The sequence below is a fragment of the Lissotriton vulgaris genome, chromosome 8 (genome assembly GCF_964263255.1).
Source record: "Lissotriton vulgaris chromosome 8, aLisVul1.2, whole genome shotgun sequence".
In the NCBI taxonomy this organism is placed as follows: Eukaryota; Metazoa; Chordata; class Amphibia; order Caudata; family Salamandridae; genus Lissotriton; species Lissotriton vulgaris.
The window spans coordinates 38,372,043-38,391,546 of NC_141696.1; the positions used below are offsets into that span (position 1 = coordinate 38,372,043).

Genomic DNA, 19,504 nt, shown 5'->3' on the forward strand with positions numbered 1-19,504 from the left:
TACCGATGCGGAATTTACCGAATTCACATTTACCGAATTCTTAATTACCGAATCGGTAAATAAGAAATGGTAAAATAGGGCATGGAGATGTAGGAAACCCGAAAAATACCGAATTGAAGGAAATTTGGTATTTAGGAGTCGGTATTTACCATGGATTGAATGCAGGTGGTAATCAGGAGCAGGCTATAAAAAGAGTCCCAAAATGCAACAGTGTAACTAGAATGGCGGCCTTCTACGTCATTGCAAGGCGGCAAAGACTACAGGCAGCAGGAGAGAGGGAATGGCTAAGGGAGGAGCAAGTGCACAGGCAGAGGATAACACTTTTCCAACTGACAGAGCCAGAAATATTCCGAAAGGTACAGGCTACATCCCCAAACCATCCTGAACCTGATCAGGGACCTACACCCACTCCTGGAGCACCCAACACCAAGGGCGCACGCCATCCCACCCCATGTGCAGGTGCTGTGCAGCCTACACCTGCTTGCCTCTGGGAGTTACCAAAGTGTGATAGCTGCAGTAGGTGGTTTGTCCCAGAGCTGCCTGTCCCGTTTCTTCCGGAGGTTCCTTGATGCCATGAGGATGGAGCATTAAATTTCATCCCTGACACACCTGCGGAACTTGCAAAGACCAAGACTGATTTCTATCAACTGGCACAGTTCCCTCACATGATAGGCTGCATAGATGGCACACACATACCACTCTGTCCACCTGCAGCCACAGAACACATATACAGGAACCGGAAGTCGACACACTCCATCAATGTGTAGGTCATATGCAACGCTGGCAACATCATCACAGACATCGTTGCGAAATTCCCTGGGAGTACCCATCATTCATACATATTCCAGAATAGTGGGATATACACACGCCTAGTTGCCGGAGATTTTGGGAACGGATACCTGCTAGGTAAATGACATAGACACACCCTGACAGTCACAGTAGATGAATGTATCATGTTCATGCAACTAATGCCAATCTTTCTCCCCCCTAGGCGACAGTGCATATGCCCTGCAGTCCTTTGTGCTCACCCCCTACCTCAACCCATCCACCAGGAGTGAAAGGCGTTACAATGTGGCTCACAGATATACACGCAACGTTGTGGAGCGCACATTTGGACTCCTCAGGAGCAGGTTTCGCTGCCTCCACAAGAGTGGAGGGGCAATCCAGTACACTCCAATCCTGTGCTGCAAAATCATTGCGACCTGTGCCATGTTACACAATCTCGCCACCAAGGAAGGCACAGAGGTGGAGATCACACATCATGAGGACTTTGATGATGACACAGAACAGGCGGAGCCCTATGCTACAGTAGCAGCACCAGCTACAGATGGGAGACTAAGACGGGCAGAGATCACACAGCAATATTTCGGAGTGAGCAATGAGACACAGACAGGCTAAGATTATGATGTACGTAGTTTAATTTTCACTACGCCATTGCAATGATACCACACAATGGTCCATGACTGGGTGGTCACAGTTAACCCCACCGTGACCTGTCTTTTGGGTTGAGGGCATAGTCAATGTTTCCGTCCACGGATTACAGGGTGGGACTGACGTGGCTGTGTTTCACGGCTTTCGGTGTTGCCTGGCTCTGTGGAATGACGCCTGCCGCTCCTGTGTATTTCTGGGACAGGAGTGCTTGAGCCACTCCTGCTGGTGGATTCTTCACTTTCAGCCACACATGTGTCGCCTCGAGGGGCTGTCTGTTGTGTAAGCATCAGCTCCATGGCAGAGGTCACTCTGCCCATCCCCAGAGATAAATTGGTGCAGCACTGCACAATAGCATCCTGCATCACTACTGACCGTCTGCACAGCAGGGTGGTTGCAGTTACAAAGCGGTTTAATGCTTTTGTCTGCTGGCGCACATCCACACGAGCCTTGCGCCTCTCCAAGTGGTCCCTGTCCAATTTGTCGCACAGGACAGTCATGCACTGGGTCATGTCTGTCATGCCATTTGCCAGCGACTGCATGCTATCCGAAATGTTTCCTATGCCCTTGTCAATGTTATCCAGCTTGTTGTTAATGCTGCGCGCCTGCCTCTTAACACCCATCATTGCCTTTGCCTGCAGGTGCTGGACCTTGACCATGGTGGCCTCCACACCGCAGAAGACCCCCTGACCGTATTGCCCTTCAGCTCTCTCCCGTAACCTTCGTCCTCGGACACTGGCCCGCACAGCTCTTGGAGTGGGCTGCTGCTCAGCGTTGGCTGACTCTGGCGGATTGCTTGCCATGTCACCCTCCTCCTCTTCCTCCTCTGATGTTTCTAGAATGCGGGGAGGGGGCACATCAAGCCGCCTTGCCCTTTCCTGCACAGGTGACGGAGTTGTTGGTGTGGGGGACTGCGCAGCTGCTCCTGACTCCTGAGTCCCAAACAAAATAGGAAAATGGGGCTGTGGTGTGGTTGGCTGCTCAGGTGTCTTGGCTGCCTGCTCTGTGTTCTTCTCTCGTTGAACTGTGCTGGGACCAGCACCTTCTATCCTCTTCTCCCTACCCATTGCTGTGCTGCGCGATGACTCTCCTGTGGACAGACATGGACATTGTGTCAGTGGAGTAGTTCACCTGTGTGTCTTGATTAAATCACACTACTATCACACATTTGCCTGCTCCTCATTTGCTTATGCTAGTAGTGTGTTGCATCCCTTGCTGTATGGTATGCTGACTGCATAGATTTATCTACCTATGACTACGTCTCCCATGATGCATTGCTGGGCATTAGTAATACCTGTTCTGGAGTGTGATGTAGGTACACAGAGTGGGGAAGGGGAACAGGGTTAATGTTGATGTACATGCATCTTACCTTGTTTATTGGCAGCTCTGGCCGAGCTGTCAGCGTCCCCAATGCCATGGATGCATTCCGGCTCTAGGGTGGATTCCACAAGCTCCTCAATGTCGGTGAGTCATGGTGCTCGGTTTCTGCCTCCCCCTGTTGCTGCAGCTTCTTTTCTGTAGGCAGCTAGTTTCTTTTTGGTAATAATGCGAAGGTCATACCACCTTTTTTTTAAATCGTCAATTTCACGGTGGGTGACACCAATGGCATTTACCTTTGCTTGGATATCAATCCAGGTAGTGCGCTTGCAATATGCAGTGACTGTTTTCCAAAGATTTTGCTTTAGTGTTTCACAACCTCTGCAACCAGCACCTGCAGTTCTTCAGGGCTGAATTTCAGTTTCCTCCTGCGCTCTGCTGCATCCCTCTGTCCATCCTGGGTCTCCATGGTGCTGTTCAGGTAAGCTCAGGGAAGCCTGCTCCTCTGTCTGTCCTCCTGCTCTCCTGACAGTTGGTTTCTGCACCTGCCTGGGTGCGGCCACTCCCAGGTACTGGGGAGGGGTGCTTGATTCTGATTGGTTGATTCCACTTTCACTTTGTTTTTGGGTGTGGTTGGTGTTTCTGATTGGTTCACAGGCTCACATGTTTGTCAGTTTCAAATTTCCGATTCGGTATTTACCGATTCGGTATTTACCGATTCGGTATTTACCGATTCGGTAATTTCCGAATCGGTAAATTCCGAATCGGTAAAACACATTCATTCCTATGGGCCAGGAGGCCCATTAGAATGAATGGGTTTTACCAAATCGGAATATACCATTTCGGAAATTACCGAATCAGTAAATACCGATTTCAGATTCCGAGTGATTCCGAATCGGTAGTTTTTACCGATTTTTTACCTACATCACAATTTCCGATTCTGAAATACCGATTCGGTATGAGTCGGTATTTAAGAATCGGAAAAATGAAATTACCTACATCTGGCCCATAATGCTTTAATTAAATAAAAAAAATGTGTATATATATATATATATATATATATATATATTATATATATATATATACAAACATATATTTAATGTTTTAATAACATACTTTTACAATGTATATGACTTTACCACACATGCATTTGCATTATAATGGCATGCGTGATAAAGTCATATGCGTTGTAAAAGTTTTAGAAATGATGGCTTTGCGGAGTAATAGTCCAGCGTTATAAAAATTGCGGAGTGATGGTATGCGGGATGTTGGTTTGCGGAATATCATCACATATTTGTTTCCCGCTGTTCTTATTTTTTTATGACCCACACCGACGCTCTTCGGCAAACCTAGCCCTGAACCCTAAAAATACCCCTGTACCCAAAAACCCAAACCTAGCCCTGAACCCTAAAATACCCCTGTACCCCAAAACCCAAACCTTGCCCTGAACCCTAAAAATACCCCTGTACCCCAAAATCCAAACCTATCCCTGAACCCTAAAATACCCCTGTACCCCAAAACCCAAAACCCAAACCTACACCTGAACCCTAAATTACCCCTGTACCCCAAAACCCAAACCTAGCCCAGAACCCTTAAAATACCCCTGTACCCCAAAACCCAAACCTACCCCTGAACCCTAAATATCCCCCTGTACCCCAAAACCCAAACCTAGCTCTGAACCGTACAAAATACCCCTGTACCCCAAAACCCAAACCTACCCCTGAACCCTAAATTACCCCTGTACCCTAAAACCCAAACCTAGCCCTGAACCCTAAAAATACCCCTGTACCCAAAGCCCAAACCTAGCCCTGAACACTAAAAACACCCCTGTACCCCAAAAACCAAACCTACCCCTGAACCCTAAAAAAAACCTGTACCCCAAAACCCAAACCTATTCCTGAACCCTAAAATACCCCTGTACACCAAAACCCAAACCAACCCCATAACCCTAAAAATACCCCTGTACCCCAAAACCCAAACCTAGCCCTGAACCCTAAAAATACCCCTGTACCCCAAAACCCATACCTATCCCTAAACCCTAAAAATACCCCTGTACCCCGTAACCCAAAACTATATCTGAACCCTTAAAGTACCCGAACACCCCAAAACATATACCTCAGTACCCCAAAACATATACCCCTATACCCATACTTACCTTATCCAAACATTAAAAAAAAACATTATTTTACCATTCATACATTTACAACGAATTTCGTTGTAAATGTATGCGTGGTAAAAGCATATAAAATGTAATGCAATGTGTTATAATGGCATTGCGGAGTCATGGTACTTTCGTAATGAAAGTATGCGGAGTGATGGTATGCGGAAAGAAAGTTGCGGAATAATGGGTGTTTACCGTGGGAAACAATCATTCAAGACTCACACAATTCTAATTGTTAGACGGTCGCCGACGGCCCTTAAGACAGACTTAAGACAAAATCCTAACTTAAGTCTGTCTTAAGTCTGTCTTATGACAAACTTAAGACCAAATCCTAACTTCTGTGAATGCCAAAAGTAGTAAGTTTAGGATTTTATCTTAAGTTAGTTCTGTGAATCGGGCCCTTCATTGTTGTGCATTCACGAACAATGTATGATCAAGACTCAGTTCCAAATGTGTGACCTTCTTGTCCGTAGTGTAGGCCGGAGGCAGCAGTAGAGTACGTCAATGAGAAAGGACTAAAGCGGGTCTTTGTCGTGGAGGCCGTGATGGTCTGAGGAGGCTGCCAAGGTCACGGGTCTCAGACCTAGAGCTTGAGCCCACATGTGATAGGCCCTCCTAGACACACGCCGGTGTCAGCAGGTGATCAGTGTGGCCTGGCTGTGCAGGGGAGGGCCTGAAGGGTCCGGGGCCAGCAGGCCGGAGTGAAGCAGGCGCACAGGATCGCAGGCAAATCCTCTCAGGAAGATGCCGTCTGCCTCATGGCAGGCTGAGATGCGCCGCCCTGGCAGAGACATTGGGCATTCCTGAAGAGGACTACGCCCAGGGCTACCACACCCCTACCCTGGCCTGGCGTACGCTGGGCCATCCCACTCCGCTCACGCTTACGGGGAGGGGACATAACAGGCAACATATCCGCAAACTCCCCCACTGCTGGGGTGACATGATTGTGTCCACAGTTCACTGCATTCTATACACCAGCGGTGTATGCCGCCATGGATATGGGCGTGTTCTGCATACTGTGGTCTGTCCAGCACATCTCTGCCACTCTTGGCATTGTGTGCTTTCCCAATCATGGCTCTCCTACCTCCTTCACACATGCCTGGTTCCCACCTTTCCCCTCATTCCGCTATTGTGTGGCTGAGGTGCCATGCCGTTGATCACTCATGTTCACGGCTTGCCCAGGTTACCATAGTCAGTTGTTCTGTTGTGTCTGGTGGGTGGGCATGTTGTTTTGCATGTTGTATGTGATTTTGTGACATGTGCAGTGCCAGAATTGTTAGTTGCATGGTTGTAGAGTTGAGGTGTGTTGGGTGTTCATTTGGGTCTTGCTAAGAGGCTGTGCATTTCCCTTTGTGCCATCCTGGGAGCACGAGTTGAAGTTGGAGTGTCGGAGGATGATAGAATCATGCACACTGGTGGGGTATTTGGTGACAACATTGGTGGAGATTCCACAGCGTTCGTATGTTTCCTGCACATTGATGTGAGACATGTGCTTTCTGTTGCAGTGATTGTGTGCTGTGTCACAAAGGGGGCACATGTATGACATGTGTACTGTGGATTGCCCCCAACACATGCATGTATCCAGCATTTTCGTATGGTCCTTGCTTGGTTTCCAGTAGATCCTGCTCATTGTATTGGACGTACAGGGACTGGGATACCAGGCTGATGCCGATGTCCAGGACATGTGTGAGGGACTTGGATGTGGCTGACTGCAAGACTCCTCTGACTCTGGTGGGGGTTGGTTGGGGTGTGCCAGAGGCCAACAGGTGCAGCACAGCCAGCAGGTTTGTGTGGGGTGAGATGTTGGTTTTCCGCCTTGTTGGTGCCATCAGCCTGTTGTGCGATGATGGTCAGGATGCATAGGATGGTTGTCCTTTTCGGCCCGTAGTTGGCAATGACATTGTCAGTTGTTGGGTCTGTGAGGCCGGTGCGTTTCCTGGGGGTCCACCGTCTTTGTCTGCGCTGCCTCTGTGGTGGTCCGGGGGGGGGGGGGGCCTTTTGGGGGTTGGGCTCCTGGGGGTGATGGCGGTTAGTGTTGTGGCCCTCTGGGGTGTATGGCACGCATGTTCAGTGGCTCCATGGCATCTGTTGTTGTTCAGGTGTGGCTCTGGGCTGGGCTCGCTTTTGTGGTACATGCTGTAGTCTGACTTTCCACCAGGTCTGAGCAGGTGTTAGTTTCCTGGTGCTAACGCGCCTCATCGCATGTTTTGTGTTCTTATCGGCGATGTGGCTGGTCGTTGTGAATGTTGTGGAGTGGTGTTGTTGCTGCATTTTACTCGGGAACGCCTACTCTGCATCTCATTAGCGATAGTTGCTGGGGTCCTCTGTGGCAATGGTTTTTGAGGATGCTATTGCAGGAAAACTGGTGTTATCGGCTGTTAGCACCAGCTTATGAATTGGGTGGTAAGTTTATCACAAATTTGGCTGCGTTAAGGTGCCGATAACTCAGCAATAGCTCCTTGGGATTATGGCCTATTGAGTACTAGTTCTGGCCTGCTTATAACAGTTGCAGTTACAACCATGACTTGCCTGATGAGAAACAAGGAGATTATGGATTTGTTACTAAGAGAGTGGAAAAATCTGGAAAAAGCAGATCTTTCAAAATATCTTTGTCTCTTACATCCTTTAGTATAAAAAAAGGATATGGATATTCTTGCATATATTAAAATTGATCCGATGTTGATTACCAAACATGTTGATTACCTTTGATAATGTCTTATCTCGTAGAGACTCTATCTAGCTGTAGATTCCGTACTTTAGAATATTCCCCGTGAGCAGTGCCCCTTCGGGCCAATTGGTGACGTCATTCAGCTCCTCTTGGCATTGCTGACGTCGTCTGTGCCAGAAGTGACATGTGCGGTACCTAAACTGGTGCCAATCAATCAATCAATCAGGGATTTGTAGAGCACACTACTCATCCGTGAGGGTCTCAAGCGCTGGGGGGAGGAAGTATTTCGAGCAGCTCTGGCTCATTAGAAGAGCCAGGTCTTGAGACTCTTCCTGAATGCTTTCAGTGTGGGGGTTTGTCTGATGCTGAGGGGGAGTTCGTTCCAGGTCTTGGCCGCGATGTAGGAGAACGATCTTCCTCCCTTTCCGGCTCTGCGGATGTGTGGGATTTCGGCCAGGACAAGGTCGGGCGGAGCGGAGGTTCCTCTGGGGGCAAAGAAGGAGATTCTTTCATTGAGGTATTGGGGTCCGGTGTTGTGGAGGGCTTTATAGGCATGTGTTAGCAGCTTGAAACTCACTCTCTTTTCAACAGGGAGCTAGGGGAGGTCTTGCATGTGCTGGGAGATGTGGTCTTGTCGTGGGATACTAAAGACAAGTCTGGCTGCGGCGTTCTGGACAGTCTGGAGTTTGTGGAGTAGAGATTTGTTAATTCTGGCATAGAGGGCGTTCACGTAGTCCCGTCTGCTGGTTATGAGAGCTTGGGTGATACTCTTTCTGGACTCGGGAGGGGGGGGGGTCCATTTGAAGGTTTTGCAGAGTTATACAGAGGGTGTTTAAGCATGTGGAAGATACAGCGTTGATCTGTTGGTTCACCGTGACACCACAGTGCACTGATGCCAGTTTCTTTGACAACTTTTTACGCCAGGAGAGTAGAGCTGCAAAGAACACTGACCATTAGTGTGTGGAACAAGGGCCCTGAAAAGTGCTTAGCCCTGTACCAATAAATCGCAGAGCGGGGAGGATGGGTGGGTATAGAGTCTCTACCAAATAAGTCGTTACTAAAGGTAAGAAACTTGTTAATCTGATAGATACTCCTAACCACAGATTCCTTACCTTAGAATAAATACCCAAGCAATACCTCTCCGGAGGTAGTGTTAAATATCCGACAGGCAGCTGTGCAATAACAAAAAGATGTTCCACAGTACTCAACTAGTTAAGGTAGAAAGTCTAGAGAATTAATACCTGGTTAAAGACTGGTGTTACCACAGTATGCACCCCTGCTACTAGTAAGGGCAATAATACTGTTACTCCAAAGCATGACAAACCACTGAATAATAAAACAATATACTGGAGCACTCCAACAATTTGTTAAAATACCCTATATGGGGACAAATTAGCAGTAAAGGTCAGCCTATAATTCCAAGGCAATGTAATATATTTTCAACATCTTTATTGTGTTTGCGTACTTCCAACCAAGTACATGATCATCAACAGACATGTTTCATCCCGAATGGGATTGTTTTCAAGGCGTGTGAATACAAACTGTATTTTGTTTTCCTCTAACAATAACAGATGAAGTAAAATGACATAGGTACCACAGCATGAGTTTCTTCTAGGTGATCTTTCTTGTGGCCTATTGAACTGTTGGATTCTTCCTAATAACAAATGTTGCCCTCATTTGTTTCACATCAATATTTTCAAGCTCACAACGATGTGATGCTGCTGTTCAGTCATGGCTGACACCAGTGTAGAGAGCTCTGACAATCTCTGTCCTGTCCTTCTCAAGAGGAGGTGGGTTTGCAAACTTAATTTAGACTAGGAAGTCCAGCAGGACGAAATGGACAAAGTGCCCATCCCAACAGACCTGACCGTTAAGGCAGTAGTGCTTGGTGAACATGTGCAGTGAGGCCCACGTTTCTGCCTAGCATATGCCTAGGAAAAAAACAGTGCTGTGCCACCGCAGTGGTCACTGCCTTTGCACTGGTGGAATGAGCAAGCAAAAGGTCTGAGGGTTGCTTCTTGGCAAATGCGTAGCAGAACTTAATCAGTCAAGCACAGGGGAGGAGAACCACTTACTATGTTTGGTTAATGAGTTGTTGCACATTTTAGACTTGACAGTAAATTACTTGCACTAAACCAGCCTCCCTCCATAACTGCCTGCTCACTGAATCCATGCTGGCCATTAGATTACAATACAGCTGAAATTGAAATAGTAGGTGCTCATGGAAATGATAAAACCAGTGGAAAGAAGGGCATGATTAGTTCAATTCATCCGCCCTCAAAATGATTTATTGATACATTTTTAATTAGCATTAAAAACAACCATGGCACATTACCTGCTGTTCCACCTTGCTGGTACAGTTCTGTTTAGGCTTCAATAATTTGACAAGTTCATCAACCCTAGAAAGACAGAAGAGGGCGTGAGCAAGCAGAGTCCCAGGGGGAAATATGAGGCCAACACGAAAGAAAAAGAAGAGTGTAAGAGTAAGCCATGTCATAACCACTGCCAACTCTCTAGAAATGGAAGAGGTACACACTAGCATTGCCATAAAGGCTTACCACTCTGTCAGAGTAGGATAAAGTGAATAGTAAGCAATGTCTTACCCCCTCTGCAAACATAAAGAGAAGAAGGTGGGTAAGAAAAAGCAATGTCATAACCATTCTTCCAAACAGAAAGAAAGAGAAGGTAAGGCTAAGCAATGCCATAATCGCTCAACCAACCAGAAAGAAAGAGACAGTAAGACTAAGCAATGCAATTACTTCTCTAACAATCAGAAAGAAAGAGAACATAAAACTAAGCAATGCCATAACCACTCTACCAACCAAAAAGAAAGAAACAGTAAGACTAAGCAACTCAATAACTGTTCTACCAACCAGAAAGAAAGAGACAGTAAGACTAAGCAATGCAATTACTGCTCTACCAATCAGAAAGAAAGAGAACATAAGGCTAAGCAATGCCATAACCGCTCTACCCACCAGAAAGAAAGCGAAGGTAAGAAGATCTATCAACCAAAAAGCTAGAGAAAGTGAGACTAAGCAATGCCATAACTGCACTACCAACCAGAAATGCTACGCAATTCCATAACTGTTCTACCAATTAGAAGGAAAGAGAAGGTAAGGCTAAACAATGCCATAACCGCTCTGCAAACCAGAAATAAAGAGAAGGTAAAGCTAAGCAACACCATAACTGCTCTACTAACCAGATAGAAAGACAAGGTAAGTCTAAGCAATGCCATAACGACTCCACCAACTAGAAATAAAGAGTAGGTAAGGCTAAGCAATGCCATAACTGCTCTACCAAATAGAAACGAAGAGAGGGTAAAGCTAAGCAACACCACAACTGCTCTATCAGCAAGAGAGGAAGAGAAGGTAAGGCTTATCAATGCCATAACCCGCTTTACAAACCAGAAAGAAAGAGATGGTAAATCCAAGCAATGCCATAAACCAATCTGGGATGTGCCTAAGTACTGACCACAACAATTTAGGGGAGAAAGCAGAGAGACTGGGGTCCTGATTAGCAGGATCCCAGTCAGACTAGTCAAAAACTGCATAGCACTAGGCAAAAAAATGGGGAGTAACCATAAAAGCAGATCCTACTTTCCTACAAAACATATTAAACTTTGTCTTAAAGACTACATAAAGTGACAAAATCAGAATAATCTTGCTGTGCTCCAGAAAGCTCAGTGTGAGGACCTTGGTATGCGTTTTTAATTGTTTTATTTATTCATTTGTATTCATTTATATTGTGCTTTATGCACCTACAACCATATACACCTAATTAATTCCACATTAGTACATAAAGACTTAAAAGCATTAAAATGCCTAATCGAATATATAAATCCATTCTTATCATGGCATGGAGAGAGCCCAATATTACAGAAAAGAGGGACCATGGCTGTCAATTCCTTAAGCCTACTGGCAGCCCCTCTGAAGTCATGTGACAGAGCTCTGAGACAGCAACCTGCATCTTAGATCAATGAAGGAAGAGAGTAACTGGAACCAATACCACACCCTGCACCTTCAAGCAGTGAGGGAGGCTTCTTGAGGAGTTCTGGATCAAACAATGTTAACCCTGCGGTGTGGTGGAGACTAAACAACACAATGAAATAAACATCTACATGAATATGATCACCAAGGCAGAGCCCAACCTGGTCTTGTAAGGTGCACCCCTTGATCACTCTAACCTAGAAGAGGGTTATTTGACAGCAGAGGTCACGTTAGGGGTGTGTGCTCCAGAGTGCCTCATTCACAAACTCTTCCATCTGTAGAGCCTACTGTCACGGTTCCTCGGCTTCAGACACCTCAGCAGAGTGTGGCTGGGAGACACCGCCTTCAGACTTTGAAGAGCACTTCATGGCCCAGGCAGTCCCTTCTCCTGTGACACAACTGAAACACGAGAGGATCTCAGGTGGGGTAAACCCATCGTGCTCCTCCTTTGACCGCTCCCCAGTCCGGTACAAACTCCCCACTTCCTGCTGTGTGCTGCAAAGATTGTATCTAAAGTTTTTACAGTTTCTTTTCTTTTCTCCATAAACAATGATTTATTGCCACAACTCTGTTGCATTTGGAAGCGTTCTGGACGCCAGACTGCTAGCCAAAGGAGACGTTCAGTCTGCTGGCGCTTTCTATTGTTTGTGCACAATTCTTTGTTTGCGTCCAGTCTGTTTTGCTCGGTCTTGTTACTGTTCTTATGTTACCAAGCACATCTCTAGCGAGAAGATATTAGGAAAACAAGGATCATGAGGCAAACCGGTCGCCTGCTCACAATCCGGAGGTTTCATCTGCTGAGTAAACAACTGACAACATTGCACAAGACCCTGGAGGCAGAGGGGCAACTAGAGCCAAATGTCGGGGGGGTGGGGGGTGGGGGTGGGCTAAGAAAATTTTTTGTGGGGGGGCTGAACCTTTGATCAGTAGGCAGAGTGGAGCTGCAGGGCCTCCAACAAGGGGTGAAATAACTGGAAGGCCTAATTAACATTTAAATGGTCTTTTAAAGACCTGTGAAACGTTCGGGTGAGGCTCTGTGTGTGCTGGGATCTGTCTCATCCGGGCTGCCACACACGACGGGGGGGGGGGGGGGGGGTGGCTGAAGCCCGGTGAGTTCAATGGGTGTTGCACGCCTGCCTGGAGGGCAGGGGACAGATGGGGATGTCAAGTGAGTGTCTAGCTGGTGTCATTGTACACCATGAGGCTCTGCAGGTTAAGTGCTCAAACTACACTTGTGGGCACCACAGAATATGAGCGACTGAGTGAAAGAGTGAGCGGGAATCATGAAATGGATGATCTCCTTCAGAGCCAGGGCAGGCCTATATCTCTGCATGCATTACAGGAATTGTGAGGGACGGACTTACTTGTGGGTAATTTTCATTTCCAAGCTTTTATTGTGCACTTTGCGCTGTTTATAGAGGTAAACTTCCTGCATGTATTTCTCCCAGGATAAGAGGCCATCCTCCACCTCGTGCTCTGAGACAGAAACTAAAGAAACATCAGAAAAACAACCTGTAAATCCCATGGAATACACATGCATCCCAAAAACAGCAGATTACATTAATAAAATGCAGGAGGCAGCTGGGATAGACGATGGGGAATGCCTACCTGAAACATTTTGGACACATGAAAAAGAAACATAAAAACAAGCATTTGCAATGCAAGAGGTCTCATATTTGTGAAAGTTAATGCTTTTTTAAACTTTTTTTTGTATGCAGTGGAGTGGTGATATTTGCACAGCACTATTGCAATTCTTACGACCCTGCAGCGCTGGAGATCCAGAAAATTGAAAATAGGTTATGAGGGGGGTGAGATAAGAGTAATATGCTGTCTGGAAAAAAAAGTAATATCCTGGCAATAGCAAACACTCATAAGGAATGTAAGACAAAGTAAAATCTGTGACTGTAAACAGGAACAACACGGTTACTTTAACGCTGGTTGTTAATAAAACCAATCTGGCCACATTACGAGCACTTTGTCTTGCTTTATAGAGTTTTTTTTTCGTATTTTGGACCTTTTTGTTTCTTTCCATCCAGAGGCTGCAAGTTCAAATAAAAACATTTCTGAAAAAGACGACATTTGCAGTCAAAGGTTTTGGATCCATTTCACAGGGGAACAAATCAAGAAAAGGGGAGTAAAGAGAGGGTAAGAGCGTTTGTTGAAGTTGTGGTTTTGAGCAAGTGAGAAGGAGCAAAACAGAGACAAAGAGGAAGAAAGAGAGAGGGACACAGCAGCAGAGTAGGATAAGTGAACACTGACTGCTGTTCAAACAAGCATTTGCAATGCAATAGGTCTCACATTTGCGAGAGTTAGAGCTATTGGCATTGCAATTTACAATGTGTAGTGATGTGAAGGCAGCATTCTAGTGTGCCAAGTGTGTATGTTACACTGTACACCCACCCACCACAGACGTCACCGGTCTGGTGACGCTGATCTAACAAAAGTGGCCGAGAACACGTGCTCAGGGCCAGTTGCACCCAGTAACCATTGTGTCCGTGTCACCAGTCCTTCCCAGCATGTGGGCCTAGCGCCTCCACAACATTACACTGGCGACGACGAGGAAGCTGTGCCACGCGTGCCACAGCAGAACAAAAACATCGTGGAAAAAGGGGGAGAGAGCTGCCTGCCTCGAGGGCACCCCCGAAAATGGCGCCAGCCGCCGAGAGGCCTGCAGGGCATGTGCAAGCCACGGGCCTGCCACGAGAAAGAAGGTGACCGGGAGCCCAGCGTGAGCCGCAACCTCCCCTGCGTGGGATGAAGAGTTATGTTATGTTATGTTAGATTGCATTTTTATAGCGCTCGGCTACTCGGAAAGAGTGTCCCGGCGCTTTCCACAGGCAACTTGCAGTGTTTGATCAACATAACAGATAAAAACAGACCCCAATAGAAAAGAAAGAAAGAAAAACCACCTAAACAGAAGAGTTAAAAAGCCATGTCTTCAAATTCTTCCTAAAATGAAGCAGGTTTGGGGTACTACGCAGTGCCAAAGGGAGCGAATTCCACATCTGGGAAGCCTTGAAGCTAAAAGAGCGCCCCCCAGTGCGAGCCTTCCTCACGCGTGGAACCACAGCAGTGAAGAGGGATTCAGAACGCAGTGAGCGGGCCGGGCGGTAGAAAGCTAGTCTTTTTTTCAAATAGCCAGCGCCTGAGCCAAAAAGAGCCTTGTGCATCAGGGTCATAGCTTTGAAAACAATCCGTTTCCGAATTGGCAGCCAGTGGAGTGACTGCAATAGCACAGAAGCCCGTGCCCGTCTATGCAGACCGAAGATTGCCCGGGCTGCCGAGTTCTGTGCCACCTGCAGACGCTGGACTAAGCAATCCGGAAGGCCTAGAAAAAGGGCATTGGCATAATCAAGCCTAGATCCAATGAGCGCCTGCACCGTAATCCGTCTGTGCTCCGCAGACAATAGGGGAAGAAACTTGCGGAGCATTTTGAGGATACCGAAGCAGGTGCCGGACAGGCCAAGGATGTGCGCTCTCAGAGAAAGTTGATTGTCGAGCTTGACACCCAAGTTCTTGGCAACCAAGGATGATTGTGCCGGAGGACACATGGCAGCTGGCCACCACTGCCGCCACTCGGGATCGGAGGCACAGCCAAAGAAAAGAACCTCCGACTTGCTGGAGTTGGCCTTCAGACAATTGAGCTGGAACCAGCTGAAGACCCTGTCCAAGCAGTCCCGGATTCTCTCCCCATCAAATGTCTGATCTTTTTCACAAGTGAAGAGGAGTTGTGTGTCATCGGCGTAGGACACGATCTGGGCTCCGTAGGCCTCCACCATAGCCGCCATAGGGGACATAAAGATGTTGAATAATGTCGGGCTCAACACAGAGCCCTGTGGAACCCCAACACCCAAAGGCGGCATCTCGGCTGAGCTCTGGGATACCCAGACCGTCTGGCGGCGGCCCTCCAGGAAAGATGTAAACCATCTGAGCACCGTCCCCCGTAGGCCGATGTCATAGAGCCTGGCGAGCAGCGCCTTATGGGGGACGGTGTCGAAAGCCGCCGACAGGTCCAACATGACTAGCATGGCCTTGCCACCCCCATCCAAGGTCTCCCTGATGATTTCAGAGACCTCCACCAGCGCCGTTTCCGTGCTGAAGTTCGGACGGAAACCGGATTGGGATGGGTGGAGCAGATTGTTAGTCTCCAAGAAGTTAGACAAGACGCCATGAACATGTTTCTCGGTGATCTTGGCCAAAGCCGGAAGAAGTGAAATTGGCCTATAATTAGCCAAGACCTCGGCGTCAAGACCTGGCTTTTTCAGGAGGGGGATCACCATCGCCCTCTTCCAGGAGCGTGGGACACTCTCCTGGAGTGAAGGCCGAGCAGAGCCCACCCACTTCGGCCGCATCAGAGTGCCCCTGCAAGTGAGGGGAACCAAGCGGAGCCCACCGCGTGGCAGAAGAGGCCCGCCCGCTGAAGGTGAGAGGCCGCAGAAAAAAGGGAAAGCGAAATGACCCCGTGTGGAGCGCGAGCCAGCGGGTGCCCACCCCGCTCCTTCATGCCTCGAGAATGAAGCGCAAAATGCCTGAGGTGATTCCAGACCAACCGGAGCCCACCCGCGTCGGCCGCAACTGACCCTCTCCCCGCAAGGAACAAGCAACTATGCTCAATGCACACTAGAGGGCCAACAGCCTTCCCTCCATGTAGCGTGGACCCCCCCACCCGTGTAGCGCGGACCCCCCACACCCGCGTGGCGGGAGGAACAAGCCGGCGGTGGAGGGGTGAGGCAGGAAGGTGAGACTGTACATCGTATGCAGCCGATCGGAGGGGCCAACAAGAAAGCAAGCCTCAAAGGAGGAGAAAAGACTTACTCGGGGAAGGGCTGCGTAGACCCAAGCCTCATGGGACGTAGTGAAAGGCCCCATACAGACGGAGAAAGGGCCCGGAGTCAAAGGAAACTCGGGGGCAGCCAGAACGAAAGCTGAGGCATGAATAGAGCTGCCATGGCCGCTGCAGTTAAAGCTGCACTGCCCTCCAGTGGCCGTTTCGCGGCAAAGCATTCTGGGATAACAGACAGAGCCGAGTACAGACAGGCAGGGAACAGACACCTGAGCGCTGTAGTCTGCCCGAGAACACTTCAAGGACTGCCCAGAAGACACAATAAATTCCTCTTTAGGAAAAGTGAAGGTGAAAAGTGTGCGCACACAAACAAGAAAGGAAACAGTGACACTTGCATGGAAGAACAGTAAAGGACAACCAGGCAAGGATAATGCAATGGGATTGTGCCCAGCAAGACTGCCTGCTAGCTGCACTAGTCCCAAAGCCACAAGAAGCAAAGGAAAAGACAAACCAATGTGCCAGAATAGTCCAAGGCACTACACAACCTTGTGGATGAAGAGACATTGCGCACAAACTTGCCAGGAGTGCAGGAACTCCACACAGAACTAGGGTACGCTACTCAAAGCAGGTATTGACAGCTCCCCACAGAACACTCAAGAGAACGGGCAGCAAGTGCATCCAAGAAAAGCAAACAAAGAGCGCGCAGCCATCAGCGCGCGAAAGGGAGTGACCAGAAGAAGTTCAACGGAGCGGTGACGCAACCCTCCAGAAGCACTTGAGCAAACACTCCAGAAGCACTTAAATTATGCCAGAAGAAAGTACAGCGATGCCTGGTGGCCACAGGCCATTGCTGCAGCATTATGACAAAGACAGGAGCACCCCCACACGAACCGACGGTGGTTCCGATGCTCGATAACAGTAAAGTGCGAAGGCGCATGACGCAAATGCGCAGCAGTGCAGATAGCAGTAGCCCAAAGCAGCAAGTCACGGAAGCAACCGAAGAGCGCACCCAGGAGCGCCAAAGCAATTGAACTGTGACGGAAAGGAAAAATGGTTGCGCAGACAACCAGAAGCAAGAAGACTCACCGGAAGAATCTGACCACCCAGTCTGGTCACAAAGGATAAAGCCGACCAGTCGGATGGTCACCCAGGAAAGAAGAAGCCGACCAGCCAGATGATCGCACCAAGAAGCCGACCAGCCAGATTGTCGCACCAAGAAGCCAATCAGCCAGATGGTCGCACCAAGAAGCCTACCTGCCAGAGATCAGCAGAGGGGACCGGCAAGAGGTCCAAGAAGTTCAACCAAGGCATGGTCCGTGAACATGGACCAACGAACTTCAACACCACAAGTTAGCAGTGAAGAACTGAAGAGGAAGTGAAGGTTGCGACGCCAACTCTGGCAGTTGAGTGACAAGAAGACAGTGTCCTAGGACTAGGACAAGACCAGGAAGACACATGCAGAGGGCGCGCGCTGCACGAGGAAGCCTGGCCAGAGAAGATGAAAGGAGATCGGTTCAGGTTACGTCACGAGAAGAAGGAAGAAGAAGTCGGAGTGGCACGCCACCACTGCAAGAGGAAAGAAGAAGAATTCAGAGTGGCACGACGCCACTGCGAGGAGAAGGAAGAAGAAATCAGAGTGGCATGCCACCACTGCAAAAAGAAGGAAGAAGTCGAAGTGGCAAGCCACCACTGTAAAAAGAAGGAAGGTGACAGGCACTGGAACATCTGAGTGCATGGGAGGACAAGGCCTGGCAAGAGCACGGCAGCACAGATCAAAGACATCCACCTACGAGCCATCCATCCACATGGCGATCGCAGAAGAGAGTAAGCTAGACAGTTGGCAACATCTACCTATGGGGTTGATCGGAAGATTGGATGGCGAGAGTGCTCAGGCATCCAGAAGCTAAGGAACTGACCACTCCACACCAGCCATTGGCAACCCAAGAAGCAGAGGCATCAAGGGACTCTGGTGGCAGCAAGTCCAGCAGGGGAGACAGATTTCCAGCTGCCCGTGTACAGGACCCACAAGGATGAAAGCCTCGTGTGCAAAGAAAGGATTCAACAGCTTAACCTTCAGGTGGACAAAACAGTGAGGCTCGCAGAACGTCCCCGCTCACGGCCCGAAGGCTTTGGTGGAGCAACACGACCGAAAGAACCAGTCCAGTGGAAGCCTGGCAAAGTGGGCCTTCTGGACATCTTGTGTGAGAAGAACACCAGCGAGAGGGACATCCTATTGAGAAGGATGTGTGCACCTACTCTTTTCACCTGCCTAAAGACACTTTGAAGTCTGCCCGGAGACATCACCAAAAACCAGGACTGAGTGGGGGAAGCTAGAAGACAGACAACACCCATATGATCCACCTGTCTCTCCAACTACTTATCGTCACCAGTCGAGCGAAACAAAGGCAAGACTGAGATTAACATCCAGGCGGCGCAGACAGAAGACCAGACCCGCCGAACACCTGCAAACCATGACACAGCGAACTGTTGTTCCTGGATGCAGTAACTACACTGCCTGCGGCCTGCAAGCAGCCAAAAAGACTTGTTTGAAATCATGAGTCCAATGTTATATCTTGGTATCTTTTTATTCCCACAGGTTTTAGGACTTTGCCTTTGGTTTTGATTTTTCCCCAAGTTTGGGAGGGATGTAGTGATGTGAAGTCAGCATTCTAGTGTACCAAGTGTGTATGTTACAATGTACACCCACCCACCACAGACGTCACCGGTCAGGTGACGCTGATCTAATAAAAATGGCTGAGCACACTTGCTCAGGGCCAGTTGCACCCAGTAACCATTGTGTCCGTGTCACCAGTCCTTCCCAGCATGTGGGCCTAGCGCCCCCACAACAGTACACAATGCTTTTGTTATTTATGTGTTTTTTAAAACCTGCATTCTGGGCCAGCTCGGGCTACATGGTTGTAAACACAGCTATTTAAATGTAGAGTCCAGTGTGGGAAGTGTTATGGGAAGCTGGGGAGATTAATTAAAGTGCAAGCTGCAGCGATGAGAGGCTTGAAAGGAACTGGGGCGTGGCACGCTGATCCTTTGTCCAAGGGAAAAGAAATGATCTGATTTGGCGAACAGGGCATTTACAAAGTTCTGAATTCAAAATACTCCACTCAAATGTTAAATACACTCAGCAGAACCCCGAAGAAAGAAAG

General features: G+C 48.3%; 1 protein-coding gene across 1 annotated transcript in view; it reads right to left on the reverse strand.

Moving 5' to 3' along the window:
- Positions 1-19,504, reverse strand: part of LOC147693339 (transient receptor potential cation channel subfamily M member 2-like) — a 1,947,553-nt gene that overhangs the window by 125,632 nt on the left and 1,802,417 nt on the right. The window contains exons 20-21 of the mRNA XM_086935940.1: positions 12,925-13,048; positions 9,910-9,973 (exon numbers count right to left, since the gene is read on the reverse strand). Of these exons, the coding sequence (XP_086792066.1) occupies positions 9,910-9,973; positions 12,925-13,048 (188 nt within the window). The remainder of the gene's footprint in view (positions 1-9,909; positions 9,974-12,924; positions 13,049-19,504) is intronic.